General features: G+C 39.6%; 1 protein-coding gene across 3 annotated transcripts in view; it reads right to left on the minus strand.

Annotated features, from left to right (window-relative positions):
• inpp5a.1.S (inositol polyphosphate-5-phosphatase A S homeolog) overlaps positions 1–18,624 on the minus strand; it is a 289,133-nt gene that overhangs the window by 197,272 nt on the left and 73,237 nt on the right. For all 3 annotated transcript variants that reach the window (XM_041570524.1, XM_041570525.1, NM_001094239.1), the window contains 1 exon segment: positions 6,159–6,200. In XM_041570524.1, coding sequence (XP_041426458.1) covers positions 6,159–6,200 — 42 coding nt within the window.

The following is an 18,624-nucleotide window of genomic DNA, read 5'->3' on the forward strand; positions in this document are numbered from 1 at the left end:
TAACCAACAGAGGGCGCTGTGTGATAGTGCAATCACTGTTATTCTTTCATACAACCAACAGATGGCGCTGTGTGATTTTGCAGTCACTGTTATTCTTTCATATAACCAACAGAGGGTGCACTGTTATTCTTTCATATAACCAACAGAGGGCGCTGTGTGATATTGCAGTCACTGTTATTCTTTCATATAACCAACAGAGGGCGCTGTGTGATATTGCAGTCACTGTTATTCTTTCATATAACCAACAGATGGCGCTGTGTGATATTGCAGTCACTGTTATTCTTTCATATAACCAACAGAGGGCGCACTGTTATTCTTTCATATAACCAACAGAGGGCATTGTGGGATATTGCAGTCTCTCCCCAAGTGAACTGTTGGTATAGGAATGATTAAAAGTGACTGCAATCTCAGCTACTGGGGACCCGACCCGAGTATAAGCCGAGGTAGACTTTTTCAGCACATTTTGGATGCTGAAAAACTCGGCTTATACTCGGGTATATACGGTACTAGTAAAAAAGTATATTATTATGAAACTGGTTTATTTCCATGAATCAGGGTTTTACACATCAGCAGTTTTATGCAATATCTTTTTATAAAGACCTACATTGTGTGAGGGGTATAGTTTTCCTTTAAAAATAGTCCTGCCCAGAGATTTGAGAAAATGAACGAGGGGCAATAATGTTGCCAGCTTTTTAGGGTGTTCCCATGTAGAGATTGTAACTTTTTTAGTTTCTAGAAGTCAAGCAAGCAACGGTGACAACAGAAACAGTTAAACAAAAAAAAGAAGAACTCATCAGTCAACATGGAAAAATGTGGTTTGTGGTTCATTTGTGGTTCGCTCTATATCAGCTGCGAAAAAACACAAAAAAAATTATTTTCAAGTATCTTTTTGTCATTTTCAGTTCATCTCGGTTATTAGTTGTATGAAATTACAAAGGCACAGAAATATCTGCAGGGGACAACGAACGCTTTCAGGAAGAATAATGGAACAAGAGAAATTGTAATGAGCAAATGTTCTGCCATAGGCTTGGCTCAGGGGCTGTACAGCTAATAAATAGACAGGACAAAAAAAATAAGTATTTGACTAAACATAGCTGCACATAATCAAAACCAAAGGGGGGCATTTTATTACCGTATATACTCGAGTATAAGCTGATCCGAGTAGAAGCCGAGGTACCTAATTTTACCTACCAAAACTGGGAAAACTTATTGACTCTAGTATAAGCCTAGACACAAATACAGCCCTGTCTCCCAGCAGCGCACATTCTGCCAAAGCGACCCCCCCAGCGATCAACCGGACTTCTTTGCAAAGTTGATGGTGACAGAGAATTGCCAAACGGACTACTGTGTGCATTGTCCCACTGTCCCACTACCATGTGCAGAGGGTGCTGTGTGATATTGCCATGACTGTTAATCTTTTGCATAACCAACAGAGGGCGCTGTGTGATATTGCAGTCACTGTTATTCTTTCATATAACCAACAGAGGGCGCACTGTTATTCTTTCATATAACCAACAAAGGGCATTGTGGGATATTGCAGTCTCTCCCCAAGTGAACTGTTGGTATAGGAATGATTAAAAGTGACTGCAATCTCAGCTACTCGGGTCGGGTACTGCTGACCCGAGTATAAGCCGAGGTAGACTTTTTCAGCACATTTTGGATGCTGAAAAACTCGGCTTATACTCGAGTATATACGGTATATAGGCTAAATTGCACCAATGCAACTAATTGCAGCAACCATTAAAAACTCATTTAATCGACTTATCAAGCACAAAATGTGGTTCGGCTGTCATAGAAACAGACTTTATGCTTTCTGAAAGCCCCTATTTTGCAACGTCTTGCCAGAACATACTGAGCATGTGCAGTGTCACTGACAACATCCAAGATGGAGAGGCCCTCGAGAACAACTTTGAAGGCCTGAACCATTACTGTTATAGGGCTGCTGAACCTCTGGGTTGACAGCAGTATATAAAGTACAGCATTTCTATATACAGTTTCATTTTTAGGTATTAGTCCTCCTTTAAGTGTTTATTATAGTGGCCAACAAGTATCAGTTTTGTAAGCAGCTTGGCCATTTTGGCCTCAGCAGTTTTTGTTGCCAAAACTTAAACGTAACAGGAGCCACAAGTTCCTCCTGATGTCAGAGGGTGAGGAAGTGTAAATTGCTCACCGCTGATAAAAAATGACATGTTCTTGTGATATGAAAGCAAGTTGAAGAACTGACGGCCAGAGAGGGGGAAAAATGTTCCTTTAGCTAAAGGAAAATATTTGGTATTGATGATGCTGGTCTTCATTGTGACCTTTTTAATACAGGAGGTTAATTCAGAGTTTGCCACGGACAATGCACACTTTGGCAAATGTGTGATGGTAAATTAGACTGAATGACAAACCATTTCATTTACTCAAGGGAAGTGACTGCAAATACAGGTTTCATGAGCTTGCCCAGTCCAGAGAGATATGTAGAATTTGACTTTAACATGCCTCAAACCTCAAAACATTGAAGAAGCTCGCCTCCAATGTCATTGTGGCACAGTTGGAAAGAAACAAAGTTCTTGGTTTTTAACAGGAAGCAAGTTCCTGAGGTGCCTCTGCTCAAAAGGATCCGGTCATGGGAAAATAGTTAATAGTGCTGCTCCAGCAGACTTCTTCGGTGAAATCTGTTTTTCAAAAGAGCAAACGGATTTTTTTTATATTTAATTTTGAAATCTGACATGGGGCTAGATATATTGTCAGTTCCCCAGGAGCCCCAGTCATGTGACTTGTGCTCTGATAAACTTCAGGCACTCTTTACTACTGTACAGCAAGTTTGAGTATCACTTCCTCCATTTCCCCCCCCAGCAGCCTTACAACAGAACAATGGGAAGGTAACAGCTCCTTAACACAAGAACAACACTCAATAGTAAAATCCAGGTCCCACTGAGACACATTCAATTACATTGAGTAGGAGAAACAACAGCCTGCCAGAAAGCAGTTCTATAGCGCAGCACTGGCTCTTTCTGAAAGCACATGACCAAGCAAAATGACCTGAGATGCAACTACACACCAATATTACAACAAAAAAAATACACTTGTTGGGTTAGGAATTCAGTTTTACATGGCAGAGTGAATTATTTGCAGTGTAAACAGTGTAATTTAGAAATAAAAACGACACCATAAAAACCATGACAGAATCCCTTTACGACTTATCTACAGTGGGACCAAGATCATCACCATATCAAGCTCCTTACAAGAGCCAGCTCTTGTTAGGAACTCAAAAGGAAGTCTTACTTGTTTTCATAAGTTCCAGAGGAACAAGAGTTGTGTCTAGCACATCACAGTAAAGACTAGGGATTAAAGGGATACAGTCATGGGAAAAAACACATCAGTTAATAGTGCTGCTCCAGCAGAATTTTGTGCTGAAATCCATTTCTCAAAAGAGCAAACAGATTTTTTTATATTCAATTTTGAAATCTGACATGGGGCTAGACATATTGTCAATTTCCCAGCTGCCCCAAGTCATGTGACTTGTGCTCTGATAAACTTCAATCACTCTTTACTGCTGTATTGCAAGTTGGAGTGATATCACCCCCTACCTCCCCCCCCCCCCAACAGCCAAACAAAAGAACAATGGGAAGGTAACCAGATAGCAGCTCCCTAACACAAGATAACAGCTGCCTGGTAGATCTAAGAACAACACTCAATAGTAAAAACCCATGTCCCATTCAGTTACATTGAGAAGGAAAAACAGCAGCCTGCCAGAAAGCATTTCTCCTAAAGTGCAGGCACAAGTCACATGACCAGGGGCAGCTGGGAAATTGACAAAATGTCTAGCTACATGTCAGATTTTAAAATTGAATATAAAAGAATCTGTTTGGTCTTTTGAGAAATGGATTTCAGTGCAGAATTCTGCTGGAGTAGCACTATTAACTGATGTGTTTTGAAAAAAACATGTTTTCCGATGACAGGATCCCTTTAAGAAAGGCAGATGGGGGAGATGGAAGTCAGACTAGGTTCCCTGGTGTTGACAAGGAGTATAAAGGAGTACAAAGAGAGATGCCTGAAGGACTGATGGACATCACCAGATAGTTAGATGAGTAAGCAGGCAATGATGCTCATGACCCCTGCTGTGGGAAAGATGAATGCTTAAGGTGGCCATAGACGTAACAATTACAATCTTTCTTGGAAAGAATTTTTCCAAGAAAGATTGTCCGTTTCAAACACACGTGTAGAGCTGAATCGTCAGATATACAGGTATAAACAATAGAATTTTACCTGTATCTGATCAATCAGCACTAACAATGAGCGATGTTTGGGTGTCTTCAAAGGTGCCCGATCAAAATTTTCCATCCAGCCCGATCGACAAGCCAACTGATATCCAAGTCTTCTGCCGATATCGGTTGGCTCTTCTCCCACCATACACGCAAAAAAATATTGTATGAAAATTTTGTCCGATACTATCTGTGCGTCTATGGCCACCTTTAGGCTTTTCATGTTTGTTAGATAAACACCTCTATAATCTCTATTAGCAGATATCTGTGGTTATAAAGGAATACTAAAAGTAATTTATAAAAAAATATAAAAGCAATGGTCAGGAGAACACCAAGCTATGCAACGATTGTTAACATGAAATGTTTGATATTCATGAAAATTGATAACTCAAGGCTGAAGGAGAGGGATTCAGTCTGAAAGCAAGTGTTCAACAAAAGCAGAGGGGCTACAGACTAGACATGAATATTTTATATATTGGAAAAATATTGAGACTACCCAGGGACACAGGGCAAATGGCTTTTCTACCCTGCACTAAAACCGGCCCCGTCTGTAAGTGACTGTGCGCTTGCACTAAACCAGCAGATGTTGGAACAAACAACGAAGAAAGAGAGCTACAGCTGATGGTCATCATTAAAGAAACAGTAACAGCAAAAAACTGAAGTGTTTTAAAGTAAAACAAATATAATGTACGGTTGCCATGCACTGGTAAAAGTTATGTCTTTGCTTTGGAAAAAATACTATAGTTCATATAAACAAGCTGCTGTGTAGCCATGGGGGCAGCCATTCAAGCAGAAAACACATTGTATAACATATAAAAAGTTAACTTAAAGGTGATCCACCCCTTAAAGGAACAGTAACAGTAACGCCAAAAAATTAAAAGGTTTTAAAGTAATGAAAATACAATGTAGTGTTTACCTGCACTGGTACAACTGGTGTGTTTGCTTCAGAAACTCTACTATAGTTTATATAAATAAGCTGCTGTGTAGCAATGGGGGCAGCCAATCAAGCACAGGATACACAGTAGATAATAGATAAGTACTACTATAGTTTATATAAACAATCTGCTGTGTAGCCATGGGGGCAGCCATTCAAACACAGGATACACAGTAGATAACAGATAAGTACTACTATAGTTTATATAAATAAGCTGCTGTGTAGCCATGGGGGCAGCCAATCAAGCACAGGATACACAGTAGATAATAGATAAGTACTACTATAGTTTATATAAACAAGCTGCTGTGTAGCCATGGGGGCAGCCATTCAAGCACAGGATACACAGTAGATAACAGATAAGTACTACTATAGTTTATATAAACAAGCTGCTGTGTAGCCGTGGGGGCAGCCATTCAAGCACAGGATACACAGTAGATAACAGATAAGTACTACTATAGTTTATATAAAAAATCTGCTGTGTAGCCATGGAGGCACACATTCAAGCACAGGATACACAGTAGATAACAGATAAGTAGTACTATAGTTTATATAAACAAGCTGCTGTGTAGCCATGGGGGCAGCCATTCAAAGCTGAAAAAGGAAAAAAGGCACAGGATACACAGTAGATAACAGATAAGCTCTGTTATAGAACACAATAGTGTTCTGAAGAGTGAATCTGTTATCTGCTATGTGACCTGTGCCTTGAATGGCTGCCCCATGGCTACACAGCAGCTTATTTATATAAACAATAGTAGTGATTCTGAAGAAAACACAGCAGTTTTACCAGTGCAGGGTAACACTAAATTATACCTTAATTACTTTAAAAAAAATGTCATTTGATGGTGTTACTGTTCCTTTAAGGTTGCACTGCAGGACTGTGCTAACCGAATGTCAAGTTTAATATAGCTAACACACAAGGAAACTAAGCTCTAGTGACCCTTTTATTATGCCGATTTATTTATCATAGCATTTCTTACCTGATAAAATTCTCGAAGCCAGTTCTTCTGCAAGTTTTCAGTCTAAAAAACAAAAATATAAGAACATAAGAATAAACATAGAGTAAAATGGTTATGAAACAGATACAATTTAAACATTTATATAAATAAATGTTAATAATAATAAATTGATGAACGTTGCCTATGCTCCTGGGATTCCGGGTACCCAAATCAAGGCTTGAATGCAGAGCAGCAATTGGTCCATTTGCAAAGAACTACCCATAAGGAAGAAAGACTAATAATATAAATAGCTTATTGTTTTTCAACTGTTGAAATTAAACTCCCATATATGAAAGCAAAGTTAAGGCCTCAGTCTCTCTGGTTTGTCAGTCATTGTTATGCAAATAAAATAAACACAGGGGCATATTTATCAGGGTAAAAACAGAGTTGACCATAGTTTGCGGCAGGGGAATGGTGTAATGTATGTACCACAACGGTAACACACCACAATGCTGTACTCTGGCTCATTAAGGAACATTAAGAAGACTAAATAATCATTACAATAAAGTTATAGTTGGGTACTCATATGGAATGATGGTTCTGTATCTATACTAAACAGCCTTGGAAAGCAGCCCAGTCGTTTCCTGAAAGCTGAACGGAAGCCGGGCTGGCAGCATTTGCTTTGGACATTGAGCTGAAGTTATAAGCAGAAAAAGAATAAGGAGGCATTGGAATCACGCCCTTCAGTTCACAGAAGTACAAGCAGAAATCCACTGCCTTTCTTGGCACGAGCCCCTCTGTGTTTCTTTCATACTGACGGAATGAATGGGAATTGAAAAGCAGCTCTCCAGAGCCCAGGACATAATAATGGAACAATGGGGCTGATTATTGCACAAGGCAGATTCTGTGTACTCGCCAGTTTGGCCTTAAAATGCACAAGAATGATGTGTATATATATTTTTTTTTTCCAAGGAAAAAAATTTGATTTACGTGTTACATGTTATTCAGAATACGTGGTTTATATGCTCAATACAACCGACCAGAGATAGAATAAGTCAACATAAATCTACCATCAGAAAGGAAGTGGTTAAATTACCAGTTCCTGCTCATTTCAAATTGGCAAGACATACTGCTGCATCCCTCAGATTTCTGGTGTTGGAGTCTGTTGGGCCCCCCCTCCACGACGGGGGGGGGGGCAACAGACTCCTACAACTCCAAAAGAGGGAGAAATTTTGGATACATACACTACAGACGCTGCATCCGAAAGGACTCAATAGAGAAAATGATTTTTATGCTTTTTTTTAAAGTATTAGATTAGACACAATTTACGAAACGACAAATATTATGTGATACCTATATAGTATGGATATAATACGATAGGAGTGAAACTATGGAACTAATACTCATACTAATATATGAAAAACAATTGATACCTTGGAAGGAAGAGGTGTGTCTATGTTATGGGACATGTTAAATAGGATATGATGTCATTGTGAGAATCAATGCTTGACAAAGGGGCGGGAGCTCTGAAATGTTGCATGTTTGCATGATTACCTGAATTCTAGGAAAATTTAATTTTACTTCACCTTGAATTGGTCTGGACTTTTTCGTTGTAGGGTATATATAATTTGTCCATCTAAGTGGACTGAGTCGCGGACGGGTTAAGTGCTCCACTCTACTTTTGAACAGATATATATATATATATCTTATATAAAATCGAAACAAACCATAGGTGGGTGAGAATGTAAGCGTGAATACAGCTGCATTATTACAACTGCTCTTTTGCAATTTTCTAACAGTCTCTTCTTTCCTTCTGCTCCAATGCAGTCCACTTCCAGGTCTTCTGCTCTATTACCTTGATCTTCCACTCCCTTCTGCTCCATTACCTCCATTGCCTCATGCCCCTTCTGATTTATAACTTCTTATCCTTTCTCATCCCCTCTACCTCCTACTTTCGACCAGTCCATCCTCTGCTTTACTGTCCCCACCATCTGCACTGATCAATCCCCTTTCAATACCTACACTGCTTACGACTTTATACGCCTCCTTTGTTGGCTACTGCATATACATGCTAAATGCTTTACTTTGCCTTTAAAACATTCTTTATACACGACAAAGGGGCTGTCACCTTAAACCGAACTTTTTATAGGACATAAAAAGCTAAATGTCGAGACATACTAGAAAATAAAAAGAAACAATAGAAAAAAAGAAAATTAAAGGCTCAAAATCAATGTTATTGATGGCTTCCATATAGCATTTAAGGCAGAAAGTGAAGGGTCAGAATAGAATGGCTATTAATTAAAGAAAAAACAATTAATGTGATGATGATAATAAAGTCCAACTTAACAACATGTTAAAATTCCCATTTAAAATACATCTTTTGTCTTTTAATTCTGAAAACCGAGCACATTATATGATATTTGCACACAAAACAATATTTTTAGCCCTGGCAGTAACATGTATCCAGATGGGCTAAAGCAAATACTGCAAGCCCAAAAATCAATGAACTATTTATGCGTTTTCTCCGTAGCATAGCACAAAAAATCATTAGTACTCATCTGATATTTCACAATACGCTAAAGCTTTCCATTGCTCCACCTGTCAAAGTAGCACTTTATTTATGGACGGTCTTTTAATGGAGGCATTAGTGGGAGTTCTGAAAAGACCCAATTTTCTAATAAAAATTAAACCTTAATGAAGAAATGTGTTTTCAGTCCTGCTACCATTGGAGAAAAATATATAATTTAGCGTAAGACTGCAATTGTGCTAGAAGCAAATATACAGTAAATGATACATTAAGGGCAGCGCTGCATTCTGATCTTATTAAATAAAGTTCTATGCGCAACTGGTCAATTACAGACATTTTCAGGGAGAATGTTTATTTTTTCCCTAGCAGTGGGCTTAATCTGGGGACTGGGAGAGCATGGCTACCTAACTGCAGTTGAATGGCAACTGGGGCTCACCACTTTCTCAAGTTCCATTCTTTATGGTTAAATTCCTCTTGCTTCTTTGCCTAGTTGCTGAAGTTTCCTTGTGTTCTTGATAGCAGATTATCTAATCTAGGTTTGCGTTAATACCTGAGAGGAGCTACCTATCCTCATTGTTCTTGGGATCTAAGTAAGGGTGCAACTCCTCAGAAGTACAGAATTTGCTCCACAAAAATTGCAACAAGGAATGTAGACTATCCATCCTCGCAAAACACAATAAAGCATGGAAATAACTTCTACAAAGGAATCTCTCTTCCACATAAACAGTAACATCTGTTCCTTTGAGCCTGCTGCATGGAGCGATAAACTCATCATATAAAGACATCAGGATTTGATCCAGACCCTCTAACTTCAATGGGAACCTCACAGCCTTGTCTAGTAGCCTATTCCGTCCCAGCATGGAAGCTTTCACTGATGCTAAAAAAAGAACGAGCTTGGACACGCGCCAGCGAGTCTGGGCAATACGATGCGGCGTTCATAACTTGCCAAATACAAACTGACTAAATAGACAGGGCTGTCTTTATTGGTGTTAAAACACCCATTATTTGTTAAACAACATTAAGCTCTCCAGCTCTTACTAAATGCTGAGGGAAATAACTAAACCACAGCTAGAGGCTGCATGTTGGACGCAAGCAAATTGCTTCTAAACAGGTCATAGTACCGTGGGGCTACTTGTAATTTGCAGTTGGGGGTACCACCTTACATATATTTTAAATGTGAGTCTACATGCATGGGTAAAAACGGCAGCTCACACGCGCAAGAACCCTCTAGGGACCTCCAACGTCATGGGATGTCAACATCAATTTTTGTTGACTTTATTTCTCTACATTAAAGATGTCCCTACCTTAACCTGATCCTCGTGCTAGTGGAGTAAGGATGAGGGGGGGCTGCACTGGGGCACAGAGATACATGAAACCATTATAATAACATATATTAGGAATCATTTCCTACCTATAGTCGATGATTAGCATAGACGTCAACAAAAAGTTCCTTGGCTCCCTGCATGGCAGGTCATGGAAACCTTGGCTTATTTTATAAATATATTTTACAGCATAGGATTTGTTTAATTGGTTAATTATGGCTTCTGTGTATTAAAAAATACATTAAGAGTCAGTAGACTATGTTATTCATGGCTTATGACTATTCACACCATGGTTCATTTGCACAACTAACTTATCTGGTGGACACGTTTGAGGGTTTGTTTTTTTTAAAGTCTTGCTTTGTACACTTCTCCAGTTCCGCAGAGCCCACCGAAGTATGGTGTCCAGAGCAATTGCCCCTCCTTCAAGTTCCCAGCCCATTAAAAATGTAATAATAACAAACTGGCTGCTCCCAAATCCTGGGCATATCCATTTCCCATTGGATTCCAAGACCACCCTTGCTGACATTCATATTTCAATTCTCTATTCAGGTCCAGAGAGCTGTGAATATATTTATTTATACAAAATCACCAGGTGAGCCTTTCAGGAGGGTATAAATCTCAATTTCTCAGCATTCAAAAAAAAATAGTACTTTATTTAGCCGCTATAAAACGTAGGGGTTTTAATGCCAGAGGGCAGAAGAACCAAAATAATATTATCATAAGCTTTAAATAAGCTTGGAAAACATTTGTATGGAAAAGCCACAAACCCAGCTTGTGTAACTGGATTTAAAATAGCTATGGGCCTTGTGTGACATCAGCCAGCAGGTGAAACAGACTGACAGAGGCTACTTGTTCCCAGGAAAGCCATTTTTGTTTGATACGAGTCGAGGTAGGGGCGGCCATGGAAAGAAAAAGCCAAAATAACTGCTGTAGAAACTCTTGCCATTTAATTGCTCTGAATGTACAAGGGGTGAGTTTAAATGGGACGATTATCTTTAAATCAACTGAAAATTTTGCTTACGTTAATTAATTTTTCCTTTTCTATTCTATCTTCAAAGTGACACGTGCTGGTTGGTTGTTAGGGTCGGTCTGTGACCCCTGCTAAATAAGCTGAATATTTTTTTTTCTTTTGACAACTGAACAAAATGCCTTGCGGTTAGGGTCAGTGAGCCCAATAAGCCCATTACGTTTTTATCTCCAAAAACGGAAAAGGAAACAGGAAAGACCAATTGCAAGAACTCTTAGACTGATAATGCAGGAAGTTGCCAGTTAAGCTTCCCATAACACACTTAAGAGCTATTCTATAAATAGTCAATTAAAAATCTAAAGATGCAACATTTTAATGTCTAAACCAGGGGTCCCCAACCTTTTTTACCCGTGAGCCACATTCAACTGTAAAAAGAGTCAGGGAGCAACACAATCATGAAAAAGTCCCTTGGGATGCCAAATAAGGGCAGTGATTGGTTATTTGGCAGTCCCTATGTGGACTGGCAGTCTACAGAAGGCTCTACTTGGCACAATACTTAGTTTTTATGCAATCAAAACTTGCTTCCAAGCCTGGAATGTAAAAATAAGCACCTGCTTATAGGCCCACTGGGAGCAACATCCTAGGGGTTGGAGAGCAACATGTTACTCACGAGCTACTGGTTGGGGATGACTGACTCTAAACCAACTGCAAACGGATGGTCATACACTACCTTGTATGTCAAATGAGTCTGGAAGCAAATGCTGGTTTATGATTTATGTGGGACACAATGAGTAATGAGTACCTGGCATTTCAAAGTAGCTAGACCTGCTCCTAACACCAATAGAGATATATTAATATGAAATATGTTGAGTCCATTGTAAGGCACTGTTTGGTTACTTCTCTAATGCATGGCTGTAAGGGTTCACTCAAATGCTAAATGGAATTTTAATTAGTGTCATCCCTTTCTCTTTCAGTTTGTGCCCTGCTGAGGCAGATGATATTTAGCACCCTGGAGGCCCCAATTAAAGCATAAAAATAATACTTGCTTTGTATCCAAGGTAAGTCAAGCCTTTAGTGGCCAAGGTGTGGAGTGTAAAATAGCAACCGCCATGAATCTAAGAAGATCTCATTCTCAATGCAGCATTTGATTTGCCTCCTAATCTTACATACCAATGATGAAACTCTACAACCAGCTCCTGAATAATATTTGATCTGAACTAGGTCAACACAAGGCTATGATTAAAAAAAAACTAGCAACTGTCTTAAAAAATGTCCCTGCAAAAAAAAAAAAATTACTTGGTTTTTAAACCCTAGTTTAAAATGGCTTTGGTGCTCCCCTAACTAAACATAAGTTATGTTCTTACAGGAATCACTTCATTGTACTTAAGTCCAATGATTTTGGGTAAAGCTCCCCATAGACGTGACGATTCTTCTTGCCGAACGACCGATTTTAGGGAAGCCCGACCAATCCTTCGAAATTATCGTGCGGTTAGTGGTATTCGAACGATCATACATCTTACGATTTTTCGGCTGACATCTGTCAGGAAATTGATTGACCAGGTCAAAAAATCTTTGTCGGTCCCAGTGCAATCTATCTATGTTTGCAGGGCCAAGCAGGCAGCTCCCCTTTGTTTTACTGGTAAATTGGTCTTTTTAGTTGATGGTAATTTCATACAATTCTGAGAAGATCGTGGTCTCACAATCAGGATCTGATCTTTTAAAAATCACAACATCTATGGCCAGCTTTAGACTTACAGACTCATACATTTTTGATTTGGGGGATCTGGTCTGTGAAACTTTTCACTTATTTATGTCATGGTATACAGTATTGAGTAGAAATAATGTTTTAAAGCAACTGAGTTTTCGTGAAAATGTTTCACCACGCATCCGAGTGGCTTCTTCAGTAGGAAATTCCTTGGCAAATAAATCATTGAGGGTAATACGATCACCAACATCCAATCAGAATGGTTTCATTGACAGTATCAAGTAGAGTTAAGTCTAAAACAACTGCACTGTCTGAGTATTCTTGATGTTCACAGCTCTGTGTGTTTTAGCCAACACTTACCAGAATAGCTCAATGGAACTACTGTGATTGGATACTGGTGAAAATCCTGGCATCTCGAAAGACAAGAATGTTACATTTGTTTTGGACTCCATTTTATAAGGATTATTCAGACTGACAGGAGTACCACATCTAAGCAAACCGAGTTAAGGGTGGGTGTGTTCCCATGTGTGTCACTTCATAATGGTCCATCAATGACCAATTTTTGCCTCAAATACAATCTATCTATAGTAGGCATCAAGAGATAGTGAATTGTTATTGTGGATGTTTACTTTCCATTTTCTTGCCCCTAATTTGATGAGCGTTACTGCTAATAAGCCGTTTCCATCTGAAGGAGGGGTATTTTGCATCACTGTATAAGATAAGTCGACCACTTTTGATGTACTCTACAGATAAGAAGAAGGCAGTTGCAACAAGTATGAGAAACAAATAAAACGAATTAGCAACCAAAAACAAGGACTACTGTGAAAATATAGAAACATTAAAAGGGAGCTAAATAGATCATGGCATGTTGCTTTTTATAACGAAGATCAATGGGGGGGGGGGTTATAATCACTGAGGTCTCCCAAGAAGCATTTGGTAAACGAGCTATGGGAATTAAAACCATCGGCCAGTTTTTCAGTATAGAAGATACAAATAAATCTTTCAAACAAAACAAACTGAGGGTACAATATATGTAAAGTGCAAAGAAAGTAATAACCCACCAAAAGATTTACATTTGATAGAGCTGGCATATACTCCTGTTTGTAGATCAGCTATCTGCACAGTACACAAACATTCGCTTTTCACATGGATGGATTTCCTATATCTTGGCAAGTAAGTGTGCCCATACTCTACTGGTGGGGCTCTTAGTACCCTCTACACATACTGTCGGGCTCAGTTAAACAAGACACAAGGGGAAAGAAGGGGGTCTGTAGTGCTTGTGTATATATTGCATAGAGCTGAAAAAGTGCACCAACATTATACAACTACACCTACAAATGAAGCAAGGATTCTTCAGTAGTTTAATAGGACTTCAGTCACATGGAACATCATGAGATCTTCTTTGTCTTTCCTTAGTCCATCGCTTGATCAGGGAACCGGACACAATGACTCATCGAAACATTAGTTGCTTTGAAAGAATATCCTCTAAACGTGCTGGGAGGTAAATGCTTTTAGAGGCATACCTTCACTTGGCTTTATTTTAAGCATTTATTTCACATTGACCTCTAAGAGCTCATTTCCCAGCAGATTGCCCTGATGTGCCCTGGGCCGTCTTGATGATTTGCTGTGACGAAACGTTAACCCTCGGACCAGGACAAGTTTACAAGGAAATTAATGAACAGAATTAAGTGTGCGATTAATTTTGGCTTCGCCTGAACTTAGTAAACACAGCAATAATTATTATGTTTTAACCAGCTCCGAGCTAAAGCAGTAGCAAGGTCAACAGTGTTGTAAGGCAGAGCAAGGGCTCGTTGGCTCATAAACTCTACAGCACTTTGCTTGTAGCAAATCAATGTTCGAGTGAAGAGAAAAGTGAAGGAAAAAGAATCGTAATAGAACGCCGACATTTAAGTATTTGAAAACAAAATCTTCACTATATAACAGTTATCAATAGAGAAGCAACATTGGTAGTTTTTAAAGAGCTGATCTTCACCTGCTTTGGGTACCCAAATCATTCAGTAGTCTAAGGTCCCTATCACATACACACACAATAGGCTCAATTCAATCAGAAGCCAATAATAACTGAATAGGATAGCATTTTGGAGTGTGGGAGGACCCTACACAGACACAGGGGGAGCATACAAACATCTTGCAGAATTGAACTCAGAAGCCCAGTGCTGCGAAATGAATGGATGTTCCTTGGGTTGGAGAGGTGTATAAGAGCAATATAGTTGGTGAAATAAACAGAAGATGTAGAAGATTCTTGTATAGGATTCTTTGGAGCATTTACTTTCCCATTACACTTCCCCCCCTCCCCCACCCGTGGGACATGCTAAAGTAGCTGCATTAGAAACCATAAAAATGTCAACACACAGGCCAACATTAGCTACCAACTTGATTACTCTAGACAGAGTCAACAACTGTTATCCCATATATGGGGCCAAAGAATGGACTTCATGACCTATGTCTGGCTATGGATGTTCCAGACATCTATAGTAAAAGTTAGAATATCTACTTGTGCAAGGATGGTGTCAAAACTTGGATGCCACCCACTATTACCCTGTTCTAATTCGGCCCACGAGACAGGCAAACCTATTGACACATGGCCACCTTGAGAGATTTCTAAATTACGCATCTCAATGTGGGTTGCTAAATTATCATCATTTTGGCCATTGGGTCTTTGTTTAATTGGAAACTATGGTTTATATTTCGACTGCAGCAGATAATATGGTAGTTTGCAAGCAACTACATACAAATAAGGTTCCCCTTAACAACATGGAGCAACATGTTGCTCTCTGACCCCTTGGATGTTTCTCCCAGCTGCCTTAAAGCAAGGGCTTCTTTTTAATATTTTGACTTGAAGACTAGCTTTAGCTGCAAAAGCCAGTCCACACTGGAACTAGGAATACCCAATCATAACTCGAATTTGCCACCCACAGGAACTTTTTGCATGTTTATGTTGCTCTCCAACTTTCTTTACATTTGAATGTGGCTCATGGGTAAAAAAGGTTGGGGACCCCTGCCTTACAAGAACAGTTTAAGCGAATATACAAAAATGTATATTTCCATTAAACATAAGAATTCAGCAGATACTCATGGGACCTGCCTTGTCAACAAGACATTACTGCGTAACGCTCCACTGATAGTACAAGGATATGTCATCACCTGTTTAAGTAGAAGTAAAAATATGTCTAGAACGAACACGTGACACAACAGGACTAAACATGCTCTATTTTCAGCAAGGGTCATCCGTTGCTATTTCTACCCCATTTATTTGCCAGAAGGAGCAAGACATCAAGCCAGCAGCTGTCCCATGCACGGTACTGGATATTGTTATTTTGAGAATTTACAAATGTTTCACTAGGGTGGATCTCGTATCATGAACGCCATGGTTAGCCAGCTTATGTAATGGTGGCTCAAAACAATGGGTAAATTATCAGCCATGCAACTATTCCAGGTATGGACTCATTTCTTCTGCTGCAAGTCAAGATGGAAGATGTAGAACGCCAAATGACATAGGGGAGAGTCCAGCTAGAGAAAGGCAAGGCAGATATAGATTAAGACAGAGATCGGTTGTGTTGCCTAGGTCAACTGAGGAGTGTCCTAGGTAAACCAGTGGCGTGGTTAAAAATGTGTGCACAAGCTAAACTTGAAGCCAGGGTGGCTATGAATATACCACTAAAGTACCACTGTTGTGTTTTACAAGACGTGACACCATTAGCACATGTACTTCTCAATATGATTCATCCTCTTTTCAACATTATTTTAGGTCAACCCAGTGTGGTGTTCTGTTATTCAAGGCTACAATGCCGTTAATTATCAGTATGGTAAAAATGATCTCCCCATAAGAATAACAACCTTTGAATGGAACCTGAACTGCCTTGCACACAGGCTAAAAGCCACCCATGTTGTATGTAGCCCTGGGGGAGCACAGAATAAGATTCCACAAAGATGCTAGAACAAAAAAAAAAAGCATAATAAATAAATCTTCAATCACCTCAAAAGAAAGAAGTATATATATTTTATACAGCTGTACATAAACACAGTCATGCTGTACATTATATGGGGATGGATGCACTATGTACAAGAAGCCAATAATCCAAATATTTTATTTACTTATGTACTAGAGAAACAGACCACATTTTAAGCCCCTGATTTAAAGAGCAATGAAGCCCTGCCTTGTGCATCACATGAGCTGAACACAGATCACGTATATTAAGAAGAGCAATGTACTGCATTATAATATATACAGGCCATACCCAGGAAGATCGGTTCCTTTGGAGAAGACAGCAATGTGGTCCTCGGCCAACTGGATTTTCAAGCCAGCTTGATGGTCATCTGGCTGAACCCCAAACACATATCAGTTGGGGAGGTCAGTCTGTGAGCCTGTACATGGGGCCACGTTAGCAGAAAAAAGGTTGCAAGCCATGTAGACCCGTAAATTAAATGTACAGCTAAGGCTCCTAAAGAAAAAAACAATATTACTATGCAGGACAAAACATCTGATCATCCATTCTGGGCTGATGCTAGAGGAAAGGATAATTTAGAAAGGCAGATGGCTGTAAGATTTAGATATGGGATTTGCAACCTGTGGTCCAGCTGTTGGTAGTGGTACTACTATTGAGAAAGCAAATGTTGGTTGGGCACGGCACAGCATTAATTGTAAGGGATAATATGTGAGAATGAGCTATTTCATTGTTGGGACATGATGGGATATGGAAAGGCACATGCACTGAAATTAGGTCCATATTTAATACGCCAAGGCAACCCCCTCCCAAAAAAAACCCATTAGTGAAATGCTGGGAGTTGTTACAAGGTTATAAACATCCCTAAAATAAATACCAAAACATCTGACACTTATTACTCCATAAAGTAAAGTCATATATAATTGGTACCACGCGCACATTCATTACAACAGCACCCCAGGCTGCTTCCCAATACTAATCCACTCCACAGTTGGCCAACCCGGGCACAGAGTGTTCCTTTAATACGAAACAAACATTTATAGGTATTTTGTACAAAGCATCTTTAATGTCAGAGAAAGCCAACCAAACTGGGTAACATATTTCTCTCATTCCTGGCTCAGGTCCCAAGACTGAATATGCTAAGGAGCTGCTGAGACGATTTCTCCGGCACCCTTTCGCACAAGCTCTGCCGTACGACATATATTAGAGATCTTATTATGGGCAAAGGGCGAGTGCCGATAACATTATATTCCCCTGATGTTGCCTTAGATGGTGTGGTTGGTTTAAATTTGTATTTCACTAGGAGGCAGATTTACTAAAGGGCGAAGTGACTACCGTTGGTGACGATTTGCCAGCATTACCGCTTTCAGGGACTTCGCCGATTTACTAACAGGAGAAAAATGCTAGCCGTGATTCGCTCTCTAACGCCGGGTGACTTTTTGCGGACGATGTTACTCCGCGAATTCATTAAAATCCAGATTTTACTGAACGTTACATCTTTTGCCATCCTTCGCAGTTACGTAGGCATAATTGAACGCTAGCGTTTCCTTGATTGATTTGCTCGCATTGCCAAAGTAATGAAAATTCGCCAGCGTCCGACGCCCAGGACGAAACTTCGCATTTTTGTAAATTAGCGTTGTCAGAGCAGATTTTCGCCTGGCAAAGTGTTGCGATGGCTGCAAACCCGTCGCTGGAGAACTTAATTAATAAATTTGCCCCTAAATTTATCACAGTAAAGGCCAGGGGGAACAAAACAGGTTGTTGACCCATATGCAGTTTAACTACAGGTATGGGACCGGTTATCCAGAATGCTCGGGACCTGGGGTCTTCATGTATACATTAAATAAACCCAATAGGCTAGTTCTGCTTCCAATAAGGATTAATTATAACTGAGTGGGTACCAAGTACAAGCTACGGTTTTATTATTACAGAGAAAAGGAGAATTTGGATTATTTGATTAAAATGGAGTCTATGGGAGACGGCCTTTCCGTAATTCGGATATTTCAAGATAACGAGTTTCCG

The sequence above is a fragment of the Xenopus laevis genome, chromosome 7S, assembly GCF_017654675.1.
Source record: "Xenopus laevis strain J_2021 chromosome 7S, Xenopus_laevis_v10.1, whole genome shotgun sequence".
Lineage (NCBI taxonomy): Eukaryota > Metazoa > Chordata > Amphibia > Anura > Pipidae > Xenopus > Xenopus laevis.